General features: G+C 39.5%; 1 protein-coding gene across 5 annotated transcripts in view; it reads left to right on the top strand.

The window, feature by feature from the left end:
• The window catches only part of PCSK5 (proprotein convertase subtilisin/kexin type 5), a 250,123-nt gene that overhangs the window by 53,373 nt on the left and 174,625 nt on the right, over nt 1–22,125 (top strand). For all 5 annotated transcript variants that reach the window (XM_032675833.1, XM_032675835.1, XM_032675834.1 and 2 more), the window contains 2 exons: nt 16,640–16,783; nt 18,991–19,067. In XM_032675833.1, coding sequence (XP_032531724.1) covers nt 16,640–16,783; nt 18,991–19,067 — 221 coding nt within the window. The remainder of the gene's footprint in view (nt 1–16,639; nt 16,784–18,990; nt 19,068–22,125) is intronic.

The raw sequence follows: 22,125 nt of genomic DNA, 5'->3' as shown, positions 1-22,125 counted from the left end.
AAAGGAAAAAGAATTTGCCCATCATCACTTTCCAAGAGCAGTATCCAAGAGCATCTGCTTAGTTAGCTATTTTCAGGTTTTTTTAAAATCAAAATCAAGTAATATCAAACAGCAAAACAATTCCTTTTGTTGCACAATACTGAGTACTCTATTAAGTTACTGAAAAAAAAGAGAAGTAATTTAATTAATAGTGAGAAATACTGGTTTGTTTCAAACACTTTATGTCTTGTTTTGCTATTGCTTGCATACTAAAATTGCAGATATTTCAGGAAATATGTCTATTAGGTATTTTAACTAGGAAATATACGTTAGGAAAGGTATTTTATCTACTTAACTAATATTTTGTAGCATTTTTCATGTAAAGAACACTGTCCAAACATTAGGAACCCAAAAATAATCAAAAGTGCACAGCCACAGTACAGAATTGATTTTGAGGCTTGCCTATCTTGTGGTCTTATTCATAAAGAATGAACTGCTGTGACATGTTCAGTTTGCCCTGACTAGAAGCAACTCATAACCCATGAGATTTTAATGAATTTCTGACACGAACAGTTACTATATTACATCCCATTCAGGAAGCAAAAACTGGTGTTATGCTTCTGTAAGGCAATTTCCTAACTGTTGAGTACAGAAGATCAAGGAGTCTGGGGGACACTTTTAAGTCATATAATTTTTTTTTAGGTACTACCGTGAGGGGGAGGGAGTTGAACATAATGGTTCTTATCGGTCCCTTTCAACGTGAGATATTCCATGAGGAGTTGGTTCTATGAGGAGAGCTTGATCCATGTCAGAGGAGAAACTGGAGAACTACTATTTACTTCTAGGATATTAGGTCTTGTACCAGTTGTTAGAAACCATTATGCACCTCCTTACTGAAGACAGGTGCCATATAGACCCCGTAGAACTGGATTATCAAAATTCCAGCTTTCCTGATTCCTGCATCTGTGTTCTAACCTGTCTTCCTGTATATCACATGAGCAAATGTTGTTACTAAAATTACAAGTATGCAGAGCACTTTAGTTCTTGCTGACCCTTTTTTGACCTTTAATTCATGTTCCCTTTTTTCTATGTTTTAAAAAATACCCCAACCCCACAACAGCAACCAACACACCCCCTTCCCCCCCACAAACAACAGAAGAAGCAAACACAGTGAGGACAGACACTTAATAAAGTGTGTTCACTTCATTAAACACAGGTAATCCTTGGCATTACTTGTAGCTACTTCTGATGTAATGAAATCTCTGCTATGCATTATGTCTGCTGCTTGAGCTCTGTGAAGAGGATTAACTAAGACATCATCTACATGAATTGAAACGTGGACAGAGAAATTAATATAACCTACTTAGAAAGTGTTACAGCCCTTACATCTTGGTAAGGAATCGGTCTGCATACAGAAAACACAATTCTGGAAAAAAACCCTAAATTCTTGTAGACTACAGAATTTGGGTCTCAAGACTCAAGACCCTTTTCTGATGATGGTTTCCCAAGGCATCAGGCAAGCTCGAGGCTTTGTGTGTCGCATCCTAGGACTTACAGTATCTTTGACTCTAGCATCCTGTCCCCATCCTTTGCATTATCTCTTAAGACTACTTGAACTACAGAGGAAAAAGAACCCCAAACAACAAAAGAACACCAACAAAAAAATTCAAATCATCACTTAAAGAAAGAGGGATCAGAACTTTTCTTCTAACAATACTGAGAAGTTAGATTGGTTCAGCTTTCTTGAGGATCTTGACATTCAATGTATGGTATCTATCCTCTTAGTTTTGATTTAATTATTAGGTGTATTTTCTACTCTCATGTGGTTTTCCTTTTTAAGACAGTTTCTGCAGTTTCCATCTGCTCCCACTTCAGATTGGTGATGAACAGTAGAAGGATGAAAGTATTGTGAAAGTGAAAGCATTCTTCTACTTTATACCTGTCCTTTGAAAATGTTTGCCCAAACACACTGTAATTGAACCCTTGTCATTGATACTGACCAGTGAGAGAGAACAAAGATCTGAAAGATCTTTTAAACGCACTCCCATTGGGCATGAGATATGGTCTGCTTTCACTATGTCTGTCTGCTGCTGCTTTTCCAGTATTCAAAAGTTTCAAGTACTGACCTCACTATGTGAAGTAGCTTTGACCTTGTTTGGGTCTTCAAACATGCTGATAGCTGGAGGCCATGTTATACATCATGTAAATGTTGTAGTTTAGGTTCTCTTGTTGAATTTCCCCGTGGTGCCATGGGTTTTTTGGGGGTGCTCACCGATAGCAGCATGTGCCACCAGCAGGGAACCAGCCATGGAGAGGGAGAGGAACAGACACGGGGGAAGACGAGATCCCTGGGGCAAAGGTCCCACGAGAAGGGGGAAGAATAAAAAGTGGGCAGATCCACCTTCACTCTTTCTGACCTGGACTGCTGTTGGGAAGCCGCCAGCGGCTGTGGGAGGACCTGTTTTGCGCTCCTGTTTTGCACATCCCGCACCACTCTGGAGCCGCACCCACCAGAGATGTGTTGTCTCTCACCAGAGCCCCCCACCTCCCATCCTTTGCTGCACAGAGCCTGTGCCGTCCCTTGCCCACTGCCAATTCAGAAGCAGCAGCTGTTTGCTGCTGATCAAGACCGTGGCACCTGCTCGCCAGTACTGCAGCATCCGGAGTCAGTGAGCCCTGCCACTCTCACGGACCTTGCCCACTGCCGGCTCCAGAGCAGCATTTTCCACCAGTCAAGACTGCAGCACCTGCCTGAACCATGGCATCCAGAGTGGCTGCATGTTTTCTCTGATTGCTGCCCCACACTGGTTTTCCTGCCGACTGCCATGACCAGCTGCCGTGGGGGGAACCTGCCATTTTTCTTTGTTAATGTTTGGTTGTAGTTTTGTTCTGTTTTATTCTCTGTTTTTAGTGAACTGTTATTCATTTCTACACTTGTGCTCAAAAGTCTCATATCAAATTTGCATAATTGGGGGGGGAGGGCTTTCTATTCAGTTGGAGGTCCCACTTCTCAGGCAGACATTGTCTTAAAAACAAGACAGTAAACTATAACCAATGTCATAATCTGAGTACTAATTCAACATCTGTTCTCATGAATGAGTCTACAAGGGTGGCCAAAAACACTTTGTAAGCTTGGTTTGTTACTATGCCAAACCCTAGAAAAAGTCTTCCATTGTCTCAACATTTGAAAGACTTACACACAAGATTTATCCCACAGTCTAATAGAAAAAATAAAATGAAGGCTGAGTTATGCATCTCTTCTCAGCTCTTAGCAGGTAGAAGTTGTGCATATGAGTATGGCTGTTAAACGGAACACAGGTTGTGACTCATGTTGTCTCTAAGCGGGCAGCAAGTATCTGGCACTGATGCAGTTGTATTTCATGGGGAAGGGCAGGGATGATTTACATGTCTGTATATGTGTTTAGATTTAAAAAAAAATATTCTAAGGTATCACTATTTTTCTTCTAGGCGTTTGTCCGTAGGGGTGTGGCCAGGAAATTGATTCAAATAGAAAAAGTCAATTAAAAGGAATACATGCAATGACGGTATTGAGCAGATTTCCCCCATTTCTCCTTTTGGTAGCAAGGTAGCATCCTTTTGTGATTATAGTCACACTGTGTGAAGTTGGTCAGTTAATTCATGTGTTGGTTTTGGGGGGAGAGGCAAGGAGGAAAATACTTACTGTGGATTGAAAAATTCTCAGATCATGGTATCTATGTTAAATCCTGACATCCATAAATCGAAGGATTATAGGTTAGCTGAGAGAAAGTGGCTGAACAGGGGAAAAAGAACAGCTGTTTTGGCTGTTGATAAGTATAAAAAGAGAGATCTTTAATAATAAAGTGCTGCCTGTAATGATGTTAAAAAGATGATGTGCAACAACGTATACAGTCATGTGATCGGATTCCATGCACCTCATTGGAATTAGGTATCCACCTGAATGATTTGCATATCAAGGGTATTTAGGCATGTTCCTAAACCTAGTGGTGTACTTTAAGGTTCTGTTGATTTTTCTCAGTGTCCTCCAAGGTAACATTAATTGGCTGCTAACTGGCCCAAATTTTGTGTTTTAATAAGCCTGTTATTGCATTAGTTGGTTTTGTGGATTTTTCTATGTCAAGACCTAAATCTATATAGGAATTGACCAGGATGTCTGTGACAAGACTTTGAAATGGATCTTCAGTTGAATTAATATAAAAACTTTATTTATTGATATATATTTATTTAAATGTATTATATATGCAACATCAGGGTTATAGAACCAAACCCAACTTTCTTCTTGCTTTTCTTAGAAACCTTTTTTCTTTGAAAGTTCTCATACCAATAGCAGAGCAAACACACAAACTTATATTTTTCTGTTTTAAAGCAATCCATATCTATATAGTGATGCTTATCAATTAAAATTTCTAAAATTTTGTTCCAGAAGTGATAAAAAAATCTTTCCACTTTTTTTTTCAAAAATGTTGTCACCCCTTCCTAAATGTATATATGTTGCGTTAACTGTGGCTTAAAATACGCTCCATTGCTTTCCAGCTAGTCCTCAGAGATCAGAGGGGCAAGGTGTGGGCAGGCCTCATTTCTGATTAAAATCAATTCAGTGCCATGATTCTGGTGGAGTTCAACAAGAATTTGCATGAGCAGATTCACAAATAGTGCAATTAACCGTTACAGGACTATAAGTCTGGTTGAGTTCAATAGGAACTTTCACAAACACAGATTCACCAAATAAACCACAGTTTATTGGAGCAACAAATTATAGATTCTTTCATATTGCCAGTGGTACATTCACTAGACCTGCACAATATAAGTACAGCACTGTTCCCCAGTATGTGTACAAGTGTTCCTGACTATACTCCAACACAGTTGGAGGCACAAATCTTACTGAAGAGGTGTCCCTGCTTTGGGGAGGAGAGAAGAGCAAGCCCATTGTCTGGTCTGCAAGGTGCTTGTATTCTCATCCTCTGCCCTAGAGGATTTCAAATGCCAATTTATACTTTTGGGAGTAGTGGAGGTGAGACTGTAGTCAAATATTCTGTAACTTCCATAAGTGGTGTGGTGGACAGCCACTTTATATGTAAATGAGATACTGAGAGTAACTGGGAGACTACGAAGACTGTTGGTCTTGTGCAAAGGCAGAACAGAACACATGACAAGTTAGTATCAGTCCTTCTTCTGCCTGGACCATTGTGGCACTAAGGGTCATCCTCCAACTGATAACCTATCACCCCATCAGCAGGCTGTCATACCCGTGGTAATTCCTTATCCACATAGTTCATGAAATATCTCATAGCTGTAGGCTTTGTTCCTCCAAAATGTCAAAAGGGGAAAAAAGTTCAAAATATCACCTAATTTGAATGTTTCATGTCAATTCTGTGCTTATATCTCCACAGCTACTCATGTTTGGACAGACAGGTTCATTTGAGTAGCTTGTTGCCTCTCCAAAGAGATAGTGAATAGATCCCTGCTCGTTGCAGAGAGGTTGAACTAGATGACCTTTAAAAGTCTCTTCCAACCCAACACAATCTGATTCCCTTTTGACATTATTGCTTTGCATATATAATTGAGTTTTAGTCATAGTAATTAATGTTTTCGCATGTATTTAGAGTGGATTTATTCATTATATGCTTATATTTAAGCCGGCCCGGGCCGTCCCCGGAACACGTGCCTCGCGGCGGCGCGGGCCCGAGCTGCCCCTGGAACACGTGCTTTGCGATGGCACGGGCCCGGCTGCCCCTGGGCGCGTGCGTGGCGGCGCGGCCCGGCCCCTGGTGCTGGAGCGCAGCCCTGGGCGCTGGGGCCCAGCCCCAGGCGTGGAAAGGAGCAAGAAAATGGGAACTTTGCCTGTGCGGACAGTGCCATTGTGGGAGTTGAGAGGGGAGCCCCGGAACACACAGAAAAGGAGGACAACTCTAAACCCGGGCAGATGGAGCTCGTTCAGCCCTGTAAGGCCATCCATCTAAGAGAAGATCACTCTAAACAAACCTACGTCCTGAGGACCTCGCTGCCACCGTCCAAGCTCGCTTGGCCCCGGCCAATGAACCTTAGGATTAAAGGGTGGGCTCAGCTCAGCGCACACTGTGTCTTACCTAAAAAATCCATTGTGCAGGCTCGAAGGCCTTACCCGCATTTGCAAAGCCCTGTATCACCAGCACACTTGTAACAAATGTGGATAGAGACCTTTCCCAAATCTTCGTTCGTGAAGACTGCCCATGATGATGATATTTAAGCCAGCATGAAACTGCATGAGCTGAAGCTTTCTCTCAAAGGATTTGAATATAGTCAAATGGCAGAAAAAAGTTTATTTCTCCCATATCACACTCCTTACTGAGGCTTCTGTGGAGTTCTTGACACAGAACTGCTTTAGTCCCAGCAGAGATGCTTTAGAGCCAGCATCAGGATCTGAACTCCTCTGGTTAATTCTCTGGTTTGATTGAGCATTGTCTTAATGATTAATTATTAAAAATCTTACACCTTTTAGTTGCATATTTATCTTGCTCTGTACTTGTTAGGGCGTTCTCTACTAGATTCAATAAATACTTGGCCTTCAAAAATATCATCTCTGTTGAGTTACTTGCATGCTGCGATCAAGTCGTATCTTCACCTGTCAGATACAATAAGTTCTTTGAGCTTGTTAAAAATCTCTGTAAGTTGTGTTTACTGCACTTATTTCAGAAAACAGACATCAAGAAAACAAGCAACAACTCATTGCTCATTTTCCAATAACATCCTTTGTGAAACATCAGTACAATGATACATGTTTTAACCACTACTGTGTTTCTCTAGACTCTCATTTTATGCCTTGCACTCTCAATCAACTACAGGGCATACTTTTATATACGATTTTCTATAAAATTATGTTACAAACACACTATCTCAGTCTGAAGGGACTGGAATGTTTGCTAAAGAAGATGATTTATGAGATAGACCAAACTTCTCTCTCTCAGCAATTGTAAATTCAAAATTAAGGGGCTTTAATCAAGGAAGTGTGGAAAAAACCAGAAGAAATAACAACCCTTATTAAAAGATATATGTATGTTGGCAAAAACAGTAACAGAACACAAAAAAAACTAGACAGTTGTCCTGTACCCAAAAGTCCCCTTCAAACCAAAGTAGGGGAAAAAAAAAAAAAAAGTCTGAATGAATACTTCTCTGTCCTTCAGCGCAGTCCTAATTGTGGCCTGCAGGGGGCGCTGTTGGGCTCTGGCGGTCACCATGCGAGGAGGGGTCTGGGGGGTGGTCTCAGATCGCGGGAGAAACCAAAAGGAAAACGGAGACCCTCCCACCAATGGGAGAAGGGCAGAAGGAAAAAAAGCAGTCCACCCCCAACAGGATTCACTGTTGTTCTGAGATGACGGTGTTCCAAGGCTCTCCCCTTCTCTCCCAGCAATGACAGACCTCTCTGATGAAAAACCCAGTAGGTCCCGGCTGGAGTCACGAGGCAGTGGTGGTGCAAGGCCAGTGGTCAGGCCTCACCAGGACGAAAGAACCAGAAAGACTGGCTCCCAGGCTTTTCCTCCAGAAATGCCCGGACACAGTCGTGTCTCCATCCCGGCGAGAGAACTTAGCCGTCTGACCTCTCCTCCCTAAGAGCAGCCAGCTACCCCCAAAATCTCAAACTCCTTTCCCCACTCACTGGAGCCTTCAAATCGGCCATTAGCTAGGAATGCAGCTCGGCTGGCTATACCTTTTGTAAAGCTAATAACCTCCCCTTCCCCCTTCCCATTCCAACTCTGTTTTTTCTTACAGTGAAGCAGGGAAAGAAAAATTCACCTCTCAGATTTATAACTTATAACACACACCTTCACCTTCATAAGTGATACAGATCACTGTCTCTGTTGCTATCCATACTTTCTACTCTACTAACTTTTCTGTCATCAGATTTGAGAATGTGCTATATAAGAACATAGTTTCATCTTTCCTGAACTACAAGGAAGCACTGGAGCCTCCTAAGATTTGAGACATAATAATTTTGCATGGTAAGTAACATTTCCGTAAAGAAAATGACTAAAACTGTATGTTAAGCCATCATAATGGATTCGAAGTACAAACTGTTATGTCATATCTTCTGTTAGCTTACTTATGAGTGACTATGTTATTAAATGCTTACAGATTCATACTTAGTCTCTAATGGATCCAAAGATCTCACTGCAGTTTTAAAATAGGCAAAAACATTTTTGTAACATGGTTTGTTTCTGTGGTAGAACATAGTAGTTGAAAAAAAACAAGTAGTTTACTGGAGGTCCATTATATTTCCCTGAGAATGCCCCCTTTTACTTGGAAGAGCCTTTCTAACTTTGCAATGTATTTTTGCACACATTCATTTTAAAATAGTATTTCCATTTAAGCAGCAGAGTCAGTAGGAGAAACAAAATAACGAGGAAAAAGAAGATCCATTTACCTCTCAGTTTTGAAAATGGAGTAAGTTGAGAGTCAGAAGGCCAACTGACAGGAATCACAGAAGATATGCATAATGATGGTGGGAATGACAAGGGAGAACGCAGAGAGCATTGTAACATAAGAAATACAAAGAGCAGTTTGTAACTACTCTTTTATTTGCAAGTGGTAGAAGTTTCTTCATAGCACTCCTGTAGTCAATGCCATCTATGAGTCTTTAGTAATAAAGTCAGGTTTTTGTTTAGTAGCAGCTCCCCAAGTCCCTAAAGTCCTTTTAGTAGTATTGGCCTGTGTTCCGTTCTCCATAAGAAGTGTGCAAATACGTTGGATTTCTCCAGAACCTTTCTGCAATATCTGTATTTCCTGAGATAGCTTGAATCCTGATACTCTGATGGGATTTCCTGTAAGACACTGCAATTTTGGCAACATTTTTAACTTCACTGCCTATTTTGCACAACTCTTCGTGTACAGCTGTGTCATGTATCTCTAGACTAACCTTCTTCAGCATGGCAGAAGAACTTTAAAATTTAATCAGCTGAAATTTAGTCAAATTTCCTGAGACAGTAGAAAGAGTAATTGTGTGATACTTCCTTGTCTTATGCAAAACTTTTGGGTTTGTTTTTTTTTGTTCTTGAATAGCTTTTCCCTTTTCTTCCCAGGTCTCCCTAGGTTTCTCTAGGTTGGTTCTCTGATTTCTGCAGGATGATCTCGTAACTAGCCACCTCCTCTGGTGGTTTGGCTGTATCTTCCCGGGTTTCTCTTACATTACACAGTGGGCCTTGCATTCATCAGCCATAGCGTGGTCAAATGGTGAAAAGCCCATTGGTGCCTACAGCACTTACTTCCCTATAGGCAAACTAAAATAGCAGCCATTTGTCTTAGTCTGATTCTCTACTATTGATAAAGTTGCACAGCATGCATTTCCAGTGTTAGATTAAACATTTCTATAAGGCAGTCTAAGGAGGGTATGAAGTGATTTTTATACTTCTGTCTCAAGAGAGTAGTTTCCAGAGCAAAAGGTTTGTCCTCTGGCAAGTTATAATCTCCTGTAGTATACCAACCCAGCAAATAATGGGACCAAGGGTACAATAACCTGATGGTTTTTTATGGTTCTTGGGGAAAAGGCTTGTAGGTATCAAGTAGCAGAGATGTTTATTGCTGAACTGAAGGTGCTGTGAAACAGTTCCAACCTCAGGAATGCCACATGCCTACAACAGGGAAAAGCTCCTTCTCCATTGCTAACAATGGAAGATGGGGCTGTCATCATATTCTGACCTATAGGTGCCCTGGATTTCCTGACCACTTCTGTTCCTTGAGACATGCATCTTTCCTTCAGCCTACTGAACAAGTCCTGTTGTCTCACATCCCTCCCTCTCATTGTCCCTCTCTCCCTCATTGTCCCCCCAGGACGTTCCACCATTAACACCAGATGTCACCAGGCTATTGCCTCATGGGTCAGAGGAACCAGACCACAACATAAAACAGAAAAAATAGGACTGCATTAGTGCAGCAGTCTTTAAAAGTTAGGTACAAGCATTCAGAGCCATGGCTCATGTAGAAAGAAGTGATATTAGAGGAAATTGCAGCTGGGAGAGAAACTTTGCTGTCTGAAGACTAGAAGTGGAGGGGTTCCCACTCCTAAAAAGAGTGCGCTGTCATCAGCCTGTGGAACATGGACATACAGGGCTTCCCTGAATTAGCTGGTGTTTAAACCAGTACACAGTTTACAGAAAAAACCACCATTATTGACTTTTAAAAAGTGCCAGCGATGAAAAAGTGATGGAATTGTCTTGAATAAAAATTTAACAAGTTATGAATTTTTCTATTTTTGTTAAGAATAGCAGTTTAATCAGAGCCAAAGAGTAACATTTATGAGCTCCTTATTTTTCACTGTAAAATCCCATATATATAGGCTTGTAAATTATTCTTGTCTCACTATAGCCATCAGATATTTTCTAATACTAATTTGCTGTTCTCCTTCATTGTTTAAACAAGCAAAAGTAATATATGTTTGTGATTGTTTTATTTGTCTCTATATTTTTTTTGTTAACGAATCAATAATGCTTAAGGACCAAATTAATCTCTGAAATAAATTAGATTAACCCTCTGAAGTTGCACAAGCAATAAATTGGTGTTTAATATGATGCAGTGTTGAAATATTTCTCTTGATATACACACAGATTAAAAAAAAAGTAGTAATTCAGTAAAGCATGACTCCAGAAGTTGGATATAATAAGTGCAAAATAATATTTTATCTGAGATGAATCAGACTTTATTTTATCTACCCACTCTTGTTAGAGCTTACAAATATAGTGTGTGGCAACAATCAGAAATTATTTAAAGACGTAACTCACGAAAATACTTTTCCTATGAAGTGAGCAACTACTGTTTATCATGCACTAAGTATCAGATTATGTCTGAAAAAAGTAAAAAACAAATTCTACAAGTATACCTTCTCCTTCTAAAAATCCTTATTTCATCTTCTGTTTTTTGATTAAAAAAATAAAAAATGTGAGAAATACTTTTTAAAAGAAACATTATTTTAATATTTAGAAAATGTAACTTTCAGGTGCTTACTCTAGAGAGGCCGAAAAATTATTTCATTAGTTCGCACTGTCTTTATAGGACAAGAAGCTCTTCAAAGCCTGTTATCATGATTTCTATTACATTACACGAGCCATTTTAAAAAGGAGCCTACCTTTCCAACTTTCTCAGTTACAACCGTGCTTGCTTCTTTCATTCCACTTTAAAATTGGATCCCATAAAGAACATAATAAAAAAAGATATTATTTCTCTTTTTTTGCAGGAAAAAAGAATAATTGGCAGGTTTTAACTTAAAACTGCTCAAACCTGTACCTCAGAAAGCTGAATATAGCATTAGGATGTCTCCTCTACTAAAAAGCTTATAAACTTTGCTGCCTATGCATTTGCCTGGACCAGCGAAGAGTGCCAAATGCTGCACATTGCATTCCCTTCAAACAAGAGATAGATGATCACTTCTTTAACTCCACAAAATGTCAGAATCTGCCTTGTGTGTCCCCTTTCTCTCTGCTTGTATTGATCAAAGTCAAGCCATAGGTCCTTGATTGTCCTTCCTCTATGAGTGGTCTTGTGCAACTTCTGCCCTCTCCATGCTTGCAGGTTAGTAGCTGATGTAACACCCTAATGTAGAGAACGTGACTGTAGTATTCTTGTTTCTGTCTGTGCTGAAGACCATTTAATTACTACTCTAATGAAACCAGACTTTGTTGTTGTTGTTGTTGTTGCTCATGTTCTTCTCAATACTCGATGAGTCTATCTTTTCTAATCCCTGACTGGGTACTAGTATTTCAGAGCTTTCCTGGGATCAGAAGCATAGTTCCACTAAATGGGATCCAAGATTTGTCAAACTCACAATTGGTCTTTAAAATTGTGTCATTCATCATATTGTGTTTCTCTGTATCTCCTTACATACTGACTAAATCTTGTTAAAGAAGTCTTTGTAACTCAAAACCCACAGGAAATCATTGCAAGGTACTTCATGAAGACTTCAGAGGGCACAATATGCTATTTCTGAGAGACTGCATGCCACAGGATTAGAAACTTCTGTTTCTACTCTGTTTTTATAGACTAATGGGCATTGGAAAAGACAGAACAGAATTTTAGTCATTGTTATTGTAATTTGATTTTAATCTCTGGAATTCCAAAATATTTTGACCATTGATATGTTACTTGGTTTTTCAGTTTTCAGTTCTGTTCCTGATCCCTAACTGAATACACCAAGACTCCGACCACAAAAATTAGTGCAACAGACGAGAAGCATTAGGATAATGATAGTGGCCATAGGCTAGTTTCACAAAATAGCTATGAGAATCCAAGCTCATGTCTGATACTGAGTTCAACATGCAAACTTCAGAAAACATTTCTAATATTGTCTGCTTGTTAATTGCAAAAAGGCAGGCTTCCAAATTGTCTGTCGAAAGATATCAGATACATCTAGAGTAAGAGAGATTTTTTCTTTTTATTCTCATAAGCCTTGAATTTCAAGTATAAGAAATGTTAAACATTTGAAATTTTTCATACAATATCCTTCTTCCTTCCTGTGTGTACTTCAAGCGTCTTTCACCCTTGCACATAGTTTCAATTAAATACCAATGATTGTATCATTAGTGTTTTCCATTTAAACAGTCCAAAGAAAAACATCATCCTTTGAATGCCTTTTAAAAATCTCTGTATAATTACTCTAAGTAACTGGGCGAGAGATTGTTTATTCCTTTTGATGGTATTCTCCAGGCAATAGATGACAATAATGTATGTTGAAATAGTGCTGACTTAATCCAGTTGCCTAGTTATGGTACTACTGTAGGAAATTTCTCAGTTATTTTATCTGTTTTGAGAGGGGGAAAATTCAGTAGAATAATCTATTTTATACTGTTCCCTTTAAAATTCAGAAAACAACAGTTCAAAGATTAACTGATCTAATAAAAACTTCCAACCATTCTGTATTTGTAAGGTATTATGACAAGGTTTGGTTTGATTCTAAAAAAGAAAACAGGAAAATGAGCCATAAAATTGACTACTTGCCCATTGATACAAAATTCAGTCACTCTGGATCACATAACTTTTGCTATCATGACAGATATTTAATATTTTTTATTTGGATAACACTGTAAATTGAAACAGCACTTCCAAATTAATTAAGAAACAGCCTTCTGCTAACACTGTGATAATGTAATTTGGATTGGTGGTAAAAAAGCAGCATGTGGTTAAAGAAAAATTATATAACGGAACCCAGAAAATTTCCTTACAGGAAATGTTTTTTGAAGGAAAGAGGAGTTTTAACCCAACCCAGCAACTAAGCACCATGCAGTAGCTCGCTCACTCGCTCACCAGTGGGATCAGGGAGAGGATTGGAAGGATAGAAGCAAGAAAACTCATGCGTCAAGATAAAAACAGTTTAATAAGGAAAGCTAAAGCTGGACACACTAGCTAAACAAAACAGGGAATTCATTCACCACTTCCCAAGTGTTCAACCATCTCCAGGACAGCAGGCCTCCATCATGTGTAACATTGACTTGAACTCAGAACGTTTCCCCCTTCGTGCTTCTCCCCCCCAACTCTTTGTGCTGAGCATGACACCCTGTGGTCTGGAATATCCCTTTGGTCAGTTGTGGTCAGCTGTCCGATCTGTGTCCCCTTCCAACTTCTTGCCCATCCCCAGCCTCCTCACTGAGGGATTGGTGTGAGGAGAAAAAAAGGCCTTGGCTCTGATAAGCACTGCTAAACAATAACAAAAACATCCCTGTTTTATCAACACTGTGTTCATCAAAAATCCAAAACACAGAATCATACTAGCCATTGTGAAGAGAATTAACTCTATCCCAGTCAAAACCAGTACAAGGAGACAGGAAAGAGTGCAAGGGAACCTGAGTAATAGATGGCATCTTAGGTGCTGTTCAATGTGGAATGGCATATCTATACCATATTAGATAGTTCTTAAAGAGTAATTGCACTCCAAGATTTAAAGTGTTCCTGATTAAAGACAAATCTGACTGCTTTGAAAGGAAAGTGCCCATTCTCATTTATCTGGAGAAAATCAGACACCAATCTAGAGGAAGGTATAGTTTGTGGTTAAAATGTGGGAATCTGAGATCAGATGTTGAACCAAACAAAATGGGCATTTCAGTGGTAAAAGACAGTATGGGAAGAGAAAAACAAGGCTAGAAACAGGCAGAAAAAAGCATAAATAATTGGTAGGAGGAAGAGGAGTAGGGAACAGAGGGGAAAAAAAGCCAAAGATGCTATTTTAAATAGGACGTGAGAAGAAGTTAGGTATTTTAACCATAGTAACTGAACTCTTCATCTACTGTTGAACTGCTCCCATTTGGATGCTTCTCTACTGCCTTTGCATTTTGTATCTGTATGTTACATATACTGTGATCCAAAGTTATAAGTGGACCCACAGTTAAATCTGCTTTACCCCTGCAATTTCTTTAATGCAGAAAGATTTTGTTTAAACTAGGTTTCTGCCCAGTCTTGGAGCAGAGCAAGACAACTTAAGTATCAATTTGACCTCGTGTGTCTCATGAGAGAATCATCAGAGCACACAGTAAAGCAAGAGATGTGTCTTGTGTTTGACTTCATGCGTGTAGCAAAGCCCCCTTTGGTTACCCCCACAAAAGTAGAAATTCATGTAAGGAGAGTGAGTGGACTCATTAAGGGAAATAGTGGTGACCTTCTCATGGAGATCCAAAGTGCTTGCAAGGGAATGGGGATTAAAACACCCATATGCTTGCTCAGCCTGTGTGGTTTGGCTGGCATGGAAGCAAAATAACAAGTTCATCCCATAGGAAGAGAGGACAAGACAGTGAGCAAAGGGTCATTTGGCATTTCAGAGAAGGGGATAAAAAGGCACAGTGTCATGGCTCAGTAAACCTGACTGGAGGTCAGAGCCAGCAGTGCTGATTGCCTGTTGTAGCTCACTCTTGAGTGTACCCTGTGGCTGGAGGCTAGTGCTTCCACCTTCTTGTCTCCTTGTCTTAACATCAGCAAAATGTGAGGGACGATATTAATACTTTTGCAGGTATTTTCTGATGCTTACTTTAGTAACATTTTGTAAAAGACATAGGTACCTGGAAACATTAAATTCATTTAACCATCTTGTTTGTACATTAGAAATCCTCATGTGTACAGCCATTACACTGAGTGTAGAGATGGCGGATTTAGACTGTAACTAATTTCATAAAGCCAGCAGCATGAGCATTTCCAAGCAATACAGAGAACAGAAGTGTTAAGAATGACCTACACATTCCTTGGAACTGGTCTCTGAAGTCCTTCAGGCTCCTTTGTGTGGGGATAAATAGACAGAGAGACAGATATTTGAAGGTACAAGGGAAAGACCATGAGAGAGACTTTATGTTATGTACATATATATATGTATATGTGTATATATATATGTATATGTATGTATAGTGCCTAATATATAATCTTGCTTTAATAATGGCAAATAACCGCTCTTAAATCATCTGATTTGAGTGGTAAAGTGGAGAAAAAGGAGGGGGAAAATTATGACTTAATAGTAATCTGATGTCAGTTTGCACATAGGATGTCTAACAGTTCTTCAGTGTGCTCACATTTGGGAGAAGACGGGAAGACTAAATCAAGGTGGAGTGCCCCCCTTGGAATGTATTTATACTCCTTATGTACCGTAGGGTGACAAGACATGAGGCTAAAGTGGGGACATTAGGCAGTGGGGCAGGAAGTGAGATGGGGCATGCTCTATGGCCACTATTGCTACGATGTTTCTTTTTAAATTTTTTTTCTTCCTCCCACCCTTTGCCTTTCCCCTTCTCTGCACGCCATCTCTTTTATGTTTTTACCTGTTGCTTGTCTGAGCCTGGAGAAGCTAAAGGAAAGCAGTACTGATGAGGGGCTCCCTGAACTCACTTCACCAGGCAGGCCTCTGCATCTGGGTTAGAGTCACTAATGAGATGTTACAAATACCTGGGGGTCATGTCTCATTGCTGCAGCAAGCCAGGTTTCTTCACATGGGCTGGGTGCATTCAAGTCAAGGAGGAGACTTCCAGTTTTAATGGACCCTAAACTTACTTTCTCCCCCACACTGGACTTCATTGCTTTGAAAGCCATACCCCAGGCTGCTTTCAATCTACACTATCCACAATTCATCCAACCCCCTAAGTTGCAAGTTTTTCAGGGTGTTGTTTTTGTTACAGGTTCTTAACTGCTGCTTATCTCCTACTGATACTGTGCAAAACCTGCCAAAAGCCTTCTTTTTTAGATAGAAACTAATCTGGATTAGTTTCCAAACTATCTGTCTAAATTGTACAGCATGTAAGCTCCAAAAAGCAAGGAGTTTTTTTCATGACCATGTTTGTACAGGCATTTGTCTACTTTTATCCACATATGGTTTGTTTTTCTGAAAAAAAAAATCAAATATTTCAAAATGATCATGCTTAACAGCCAGGAATAGATGCTTTGTTTTACACATGGCTTCTAGCGATTCAGTACAGCTTCTCTTTTTTATTGCTTAGCATGAAGAGTAATTTGAAAGAGAAGTAAGCAAGATGAGCAGTTTTCATATAATTTGCATTTCTTTCAAGTTGTTTTCTGTCTATAAAGGTATTGATGTTGTATAGATGCTTTTCCAAACAGTATGTTCATGTGCCAATATAAATGGTAATATTAACGTAAGTAGAATAATGTCTCAACCCCTCACTGCTCAGTAATCTGCAATATCTGACATTTTTGTCTCCTCTTCTCTCCCCAGCACTGCAGTGATAACACCCACCACTGCCAGTCAGATATGAATATAGTAGGTGCTTGGAAGAGAGGTTACACTGGAAAGAATGTTGTGGTCACCATCCTAGATGACGGCATCGAAAGAAACCATCCAGACTTGATGCAGAATTATGTGAGTGTCCACAAAAGTCCTGATTTTCTGCTGTGTTGTTACTCAGAAAAAAATAGCTTGTGGAAAGATGGAGAGAGGCAGGAGAGAAGGAGGAAGAATCAAGCGTTTCCTCAAATGTTAACACCAATGGGAGGAGGGAAAACAATTTTTGGTCATCTGTATTGTTTTAGTTAAGACTGTATTCAGTCTCTTGGATGCCTCTTGTCCTGAATTTCTGAGGGACTGGAACCAATTTTTAGATATTTTTCCTCTCTTCTACAATTTTTTTTACTTAATATGCTCACACTCTCAGAACATAGAACTGGAATACACTGCTTTTCAGTTAATGCGTACATCTGAAGTTCATTTTTGGCCAATACATTTAGTCAGTGAGACAGTAGCTTCTCTCAAAGACAGTAATTTTACAGTAGTCCTTCTGTGTATTCATTTTTAAAGCTATTTATCTTACTTCTAGAAACAAAAAGGAAAAGTACATGACCAACTGTGATTCACTCAGTTAAAAACAAGTGTAGAATATCTTCTAGTCCTTCTAATGAATATATCTTAACACTGCCAAGTCCTTCACAATTTGTGATAGAGCTGTGTCCTTTGTTTTCTGTGTCCTATGTTTCATGTTGCCTCAGGAAGTTTTCTTTTGCTTGTGGTTCACCACATTTACATGATTGGTTTAATGTAACTTGGAGGCTGAATAACATAAGGAGAAGCTGCTTCTCTAGTGGGTGACTTCTTGTGTTAGTGTCAGAGTTTGAAGCTGTTCAGAGCATCAGGGCCACACTGTGCTGGTGTGATTTGTCTTATCCTTTGAGAGTAGGCATTATCTGAAAGCATGTGACCATGAAGACTTTATGGTCTGAAACAAAGTGTGCAAGATGTACATACACACAAGGTAAGAAATCAAGCAAATATATTTGGATTGAGCTGGACTGATGAAGGTGAGGAGTGCAAGGCATGCATATAGCTTCACTCCCATTACAGATGTAAGTCTTGTTAAAGAGCTGTGAACACATGCATTTTGTCAGTAAGCTTATCATCTTGATAGAGCATTAGAGAGGTGAAGGTAAAAAGAACATCTTTAACAACCCATTAAAACCTACTATGTCCACAGGTTAAAGCCACTTATTTTAAATTGGCCCTATTTACATCTGTATCCTTTCCCATGCTACACATGGAACTCAGCTTGGAGGATGGTAGGCAATTTGTCAATGTGTGTTTGATCCTAATGCATGACACATTTTTCGTTTTAATATGTGATGTTATTTAAACAAAGCAGATAAAATTTTACCTCCTCAGTGAATGACCTAGATTGTGTCATATATCACCTCATCCCAGTAATGTCTTTCCATTGAATTTAAAGCAACTATTTATTTCCTTACCACCTCCTCTCTCCGGTTCCTCACACCAACGAGGAATTCCCCCAAAGCAATATGCATTGCTTGTTTGATCACAGATACCTTCTGTATGTCAGATTATAGGTGGTGTGGCTGCAAACAGGAGTATTTGATGTGGATATGGTAACTGGTTTTGAACAGAGAAGAGTTTTAAAATGTCTGCTTGCCGTGTCAACATACCACATGCTACCACATCTATTAATGGGATGCATACAAACCAGGAGCTATTTTGTCTATATTTTCAGCTGTAAGAATACTGGTAAATATGGAATAAAAAGACAGAGATATCTTGCAAATATTTGAAACAGTTATGCTTCAGGGGAAATGGGGAGACAGTTTGTGTTGCATTTCAAGGTGCGATTTTATAACAATATCCTTAACAAAATTATATTATTTTTATTCCTTGAAACAGTGGCTGAAATTTCGGTCACTGCTGTGCAGATAATTTCTTGAATCTTAAAACATTTAGCAAAATCCCAGTTTTGAGAATGAACTCTCTTAACTTCCAAAAGGTTCTTAGAAGAAATGTAGTTTTCTGGTTAAATGAAAAACCATTTTCTCTTTCCTCTCTGATGTTGGAACTATAGTTTTTCAGAGCATTTGTTATCCTTATCTGTTTTCCAAAATTAAAATAAAATATATAAATCCTGTAATTATTAAATATATAATCCTTTACTAAAACACACAGTCATCATAAAGCGAGATAAATGTTAGTTAGCTTGATTACTTTATTGTAGGAACCTGCTGAGGAATGTATTGGCCACATAAGTCAATGGCTACTTAATGAGAAACTGATTTTCTTTCTCTTGTTGGCTACAGGATTCACAAGCCAGTTTTGATGTTAATGGAAATGATTTTGACCCTATGCCTCGATATGATGCCAGCAACGAGAACAAGTAAGGCACTATGACACTCTTGACATTTTCGGTCCAAGTTATCAGGTAGAAAGTACCAATTCTTCTATGGAAGTCTATAAAACTTGATTCCTCATAAAGCAGAATGATTTGCTTTGAATTTTTTCTGAAATACTTATTTTTGTCTTTTCCATGCACACTGTATGACTCTTTGAAAGCGTTTGAAGCCACCTGAAAACACATAAAAATTAGTCTGAGAGTTCTGGGCATGCGAAATGAACCATATTCAATCCCCTTGGGAGGCAGAATATATGGGATGACTCTTACTTTTCTCTGATAACATTTCATTGAGTTATTGGGGGGTTATGTGTGACAACTGTCTTAGTTTCTGACCTTCTTGAACTTTGTAGACTCTGTGTATTGAAGAAGTAGACAAGTTAATTGAGGTTGGGGTTTTTTTCCCATCTAATGGTGTCTTTTAAAGTGAAGGAGATTTTTCATGTGGAGTTTGATAGAAACCTTATAAACCCAGAAGTGGCAATATCTGTGTCACATAACTAGTTGGAGATATCTCCATGAATGACATATATCCCCTTCAGAGCTCTGCTTCCCAATGTTTCTTATTCCAACATTGCTCTTTGGATGTGCTGTGTTGAAGGCTGGGGGAAATTCTGGGAGGACACCTCACCTCAGGAATTGGGCCACTTTTCTGCCTTCGTAGGTGTTTGAAGGCAGTGTTTGAAGGCAGTATTTGTTGGTTACATTTTCTTTACTAGGTGCTTGGCAGAAAGAAATACCTTTCTGTGGAATTGCATCATTTGGGGGAAGGAGAATCCTACTAGGTTTTAATATGACTGTACATTTTGTTTTCTTGAAGTTTGGGTTGTTTTTTTAATTATGGAAAGCAATATTTTATGGCTAATAAAAGATATCTTTGGCATGGCTTATGAGAGGTCTGAGGACTACCAACGGGGTAATGATAAACGTGCTAGTTACTTGAAAACAAAGTATGAATAGAGGAACAAAAGTTGTTTACAGCCCAGAGATGCAGGCATTTCCACTCAGCATGCTGCAACAACTAGTTTGTATGATTGAACCCTTTAGCATCAGCCCTAGCTTTGAACTACATGTCTGTATTAGAGCCCTGTAAACAGTGTTGGAAGAGCAGAACTGTGGCTGCATATTACCACAAAAGAGTAGTAACCTCCACTCATCTCATATTTGCACTTTTCTCCTTTCCCCAGCCTTTGTGCAGTTCTCCAGAGTGAATCATGATGAAAACTATGCTGCCAACAGCAGTAACAGCAAATTGCATTTTAAGTCAGGCCAGGCAGCTCAGCTGCATTCAGCTCAGCCTGAGGTCAGAGGAGAGTGAGACTGACACAAGTGGGGAAAATTGGCTGAATCTCTTGCTGGCAGTGCCAGTTGCAGGGAACTGAGGTGACTGTCTGACAATGCCCTGAGTGCCTGTGATTGATGTCCACCAAACTGAATGTGATGGACAGGCATTTGCCATCAGTGGCTTCCAAGGAGTTTTGAGAAAAGATGGGACAATCAGCCTGGCTCTCTGCGAGTACTCCTCAGCTGAGCTGCCAGTTTGCATCACAGCACATCCCTATCTCTTGCTGTCCACCACCCACCTATTTCTACACACACTTCAGGGACACATCCTGGCTCATCTGTGTGAAGATGTTGCTCTTCTTGGAGTTGGGACGTGAGGGGGCACACTTGGAGACATCCAAATTTAAGTGAATTTGGACTGATTAATTTCTCTCCTGGAGCTGGGGGATTTTAGTTTTCATACCCTGCATCCCTCTTGAATACTTTTATTGCCCGACCCTCAAGGTCCTGCAGTAAAATATGGTGGTGAGAGGACAGAAGCTGTGCAGTACTGAGCTTTGTCAGTGTTATCAGGAGGTACAGTGTCAGTGTAGAATCAGCTTTTGGACACAGAGGATACATGGAGCATGTTTTCAGAGTAAGATTACTTGGCAGCCTATAGCCTCTGCTTAGAGGCTCAATGTTTTCAATAAGCAGATGCACTGAGCCTGGTAAACAGCACCTAACCATCTTCAACTTTTGCATGTCACCCTTTTTCCCCAGTTGCCCCTGAACTCAACAGGAATTAAAAATACCACATAAGTACTGAAAAGCACTACTAACAGCCTGTGTATATTTTTTGTGTCTAAAATATCTTCAGAAATTGGGACAAGGTTCAGATTGTCCAGCATATGTGGTAATTTGGCATTAGATACTTAAGTTGTGCCTGGAGCTAAACACAACGAGGGAACATTCTGAAAGCCATGTTTTGCAAAGATGTCATAATGTGTAAATTGGTTTGGTTAATTCCTGCTTCCTGCTATAGCAACTGGACAACATTGCATAATGGTGATTTTTGTCTTCCAGTAAAGGTGGGATGTACAAATGTGCCATTATTTTATGAAATTATCTAGTTTATTCTGCCTCATTTTATAATCCAACCTTAAGGGATGGAATGATAAAGAGTAAAAAGAATGGTTGTAAAAATAAGCAAGTGTCTCTGGACAGCTTTTCATGCAGCTGTGAAATATCAGAGTACTGAGTCTGTGTGCTAGCTTTTCGCTTTTAATCAGCTGAGGCTAATGGGTGAGGAAAAGAAACAAGAAAAAATTAACTGTAGATTGCTTCAGTGTAAACACCAGAGTGGCACTTTCCAAAATTATATTTTGAAGGTTTTACATTAAACTTTCTATTAGCTAAGTAGTGTAGGAGGGTAGAAATAAGCATTAGACTAATCTTTCAAGGCTTGTAAAATCAGGGTGGGATGATAGTTTCTTTAACTACTATGGTATGCAGGAGTCCTGCCAGAAGTTTACTTTGGTTTCTACAAATTGGCAGCAAATCATGAAGCTTGTAAATGGTACAGGCCTAGAGTTCCCTATTGCTCAGAGGCTAAAGACAGCAGTCAGCTGTGGATTAAGTCATTCCTGCTATGCAAAGCATCTTGTTTTGGTTTACTGCAGAGTACAGCTGCTTTATTTTTTTTTTCTGTTATTCCACTGTTATCTGCTAACATCGATATTTAAAAAACTAGGCATTGTCAGTCACAGGTCCATAGGCA

The sequence above is a fragment of the Chiroxiphia lanceolata genome, chromosome Z, assembly GCF_009829145.1.
Source record: "Chiroxiphia lanceolata isolate bChiLan1 chromosome Z, bChiLan1.pri, whole genome shotgun sequence".
NCBI lineage: Eukaryota > Metazoa > Chordata > Aves > Passeriformes > Pipridae > Chiroxiphia > Chiroxiphia lanceolata.
The sequence above is the reverse complement of the archived record's forward strand: the minus strand, read 5'-3'. Positions and strand labels throughout refer to the sequence as shown.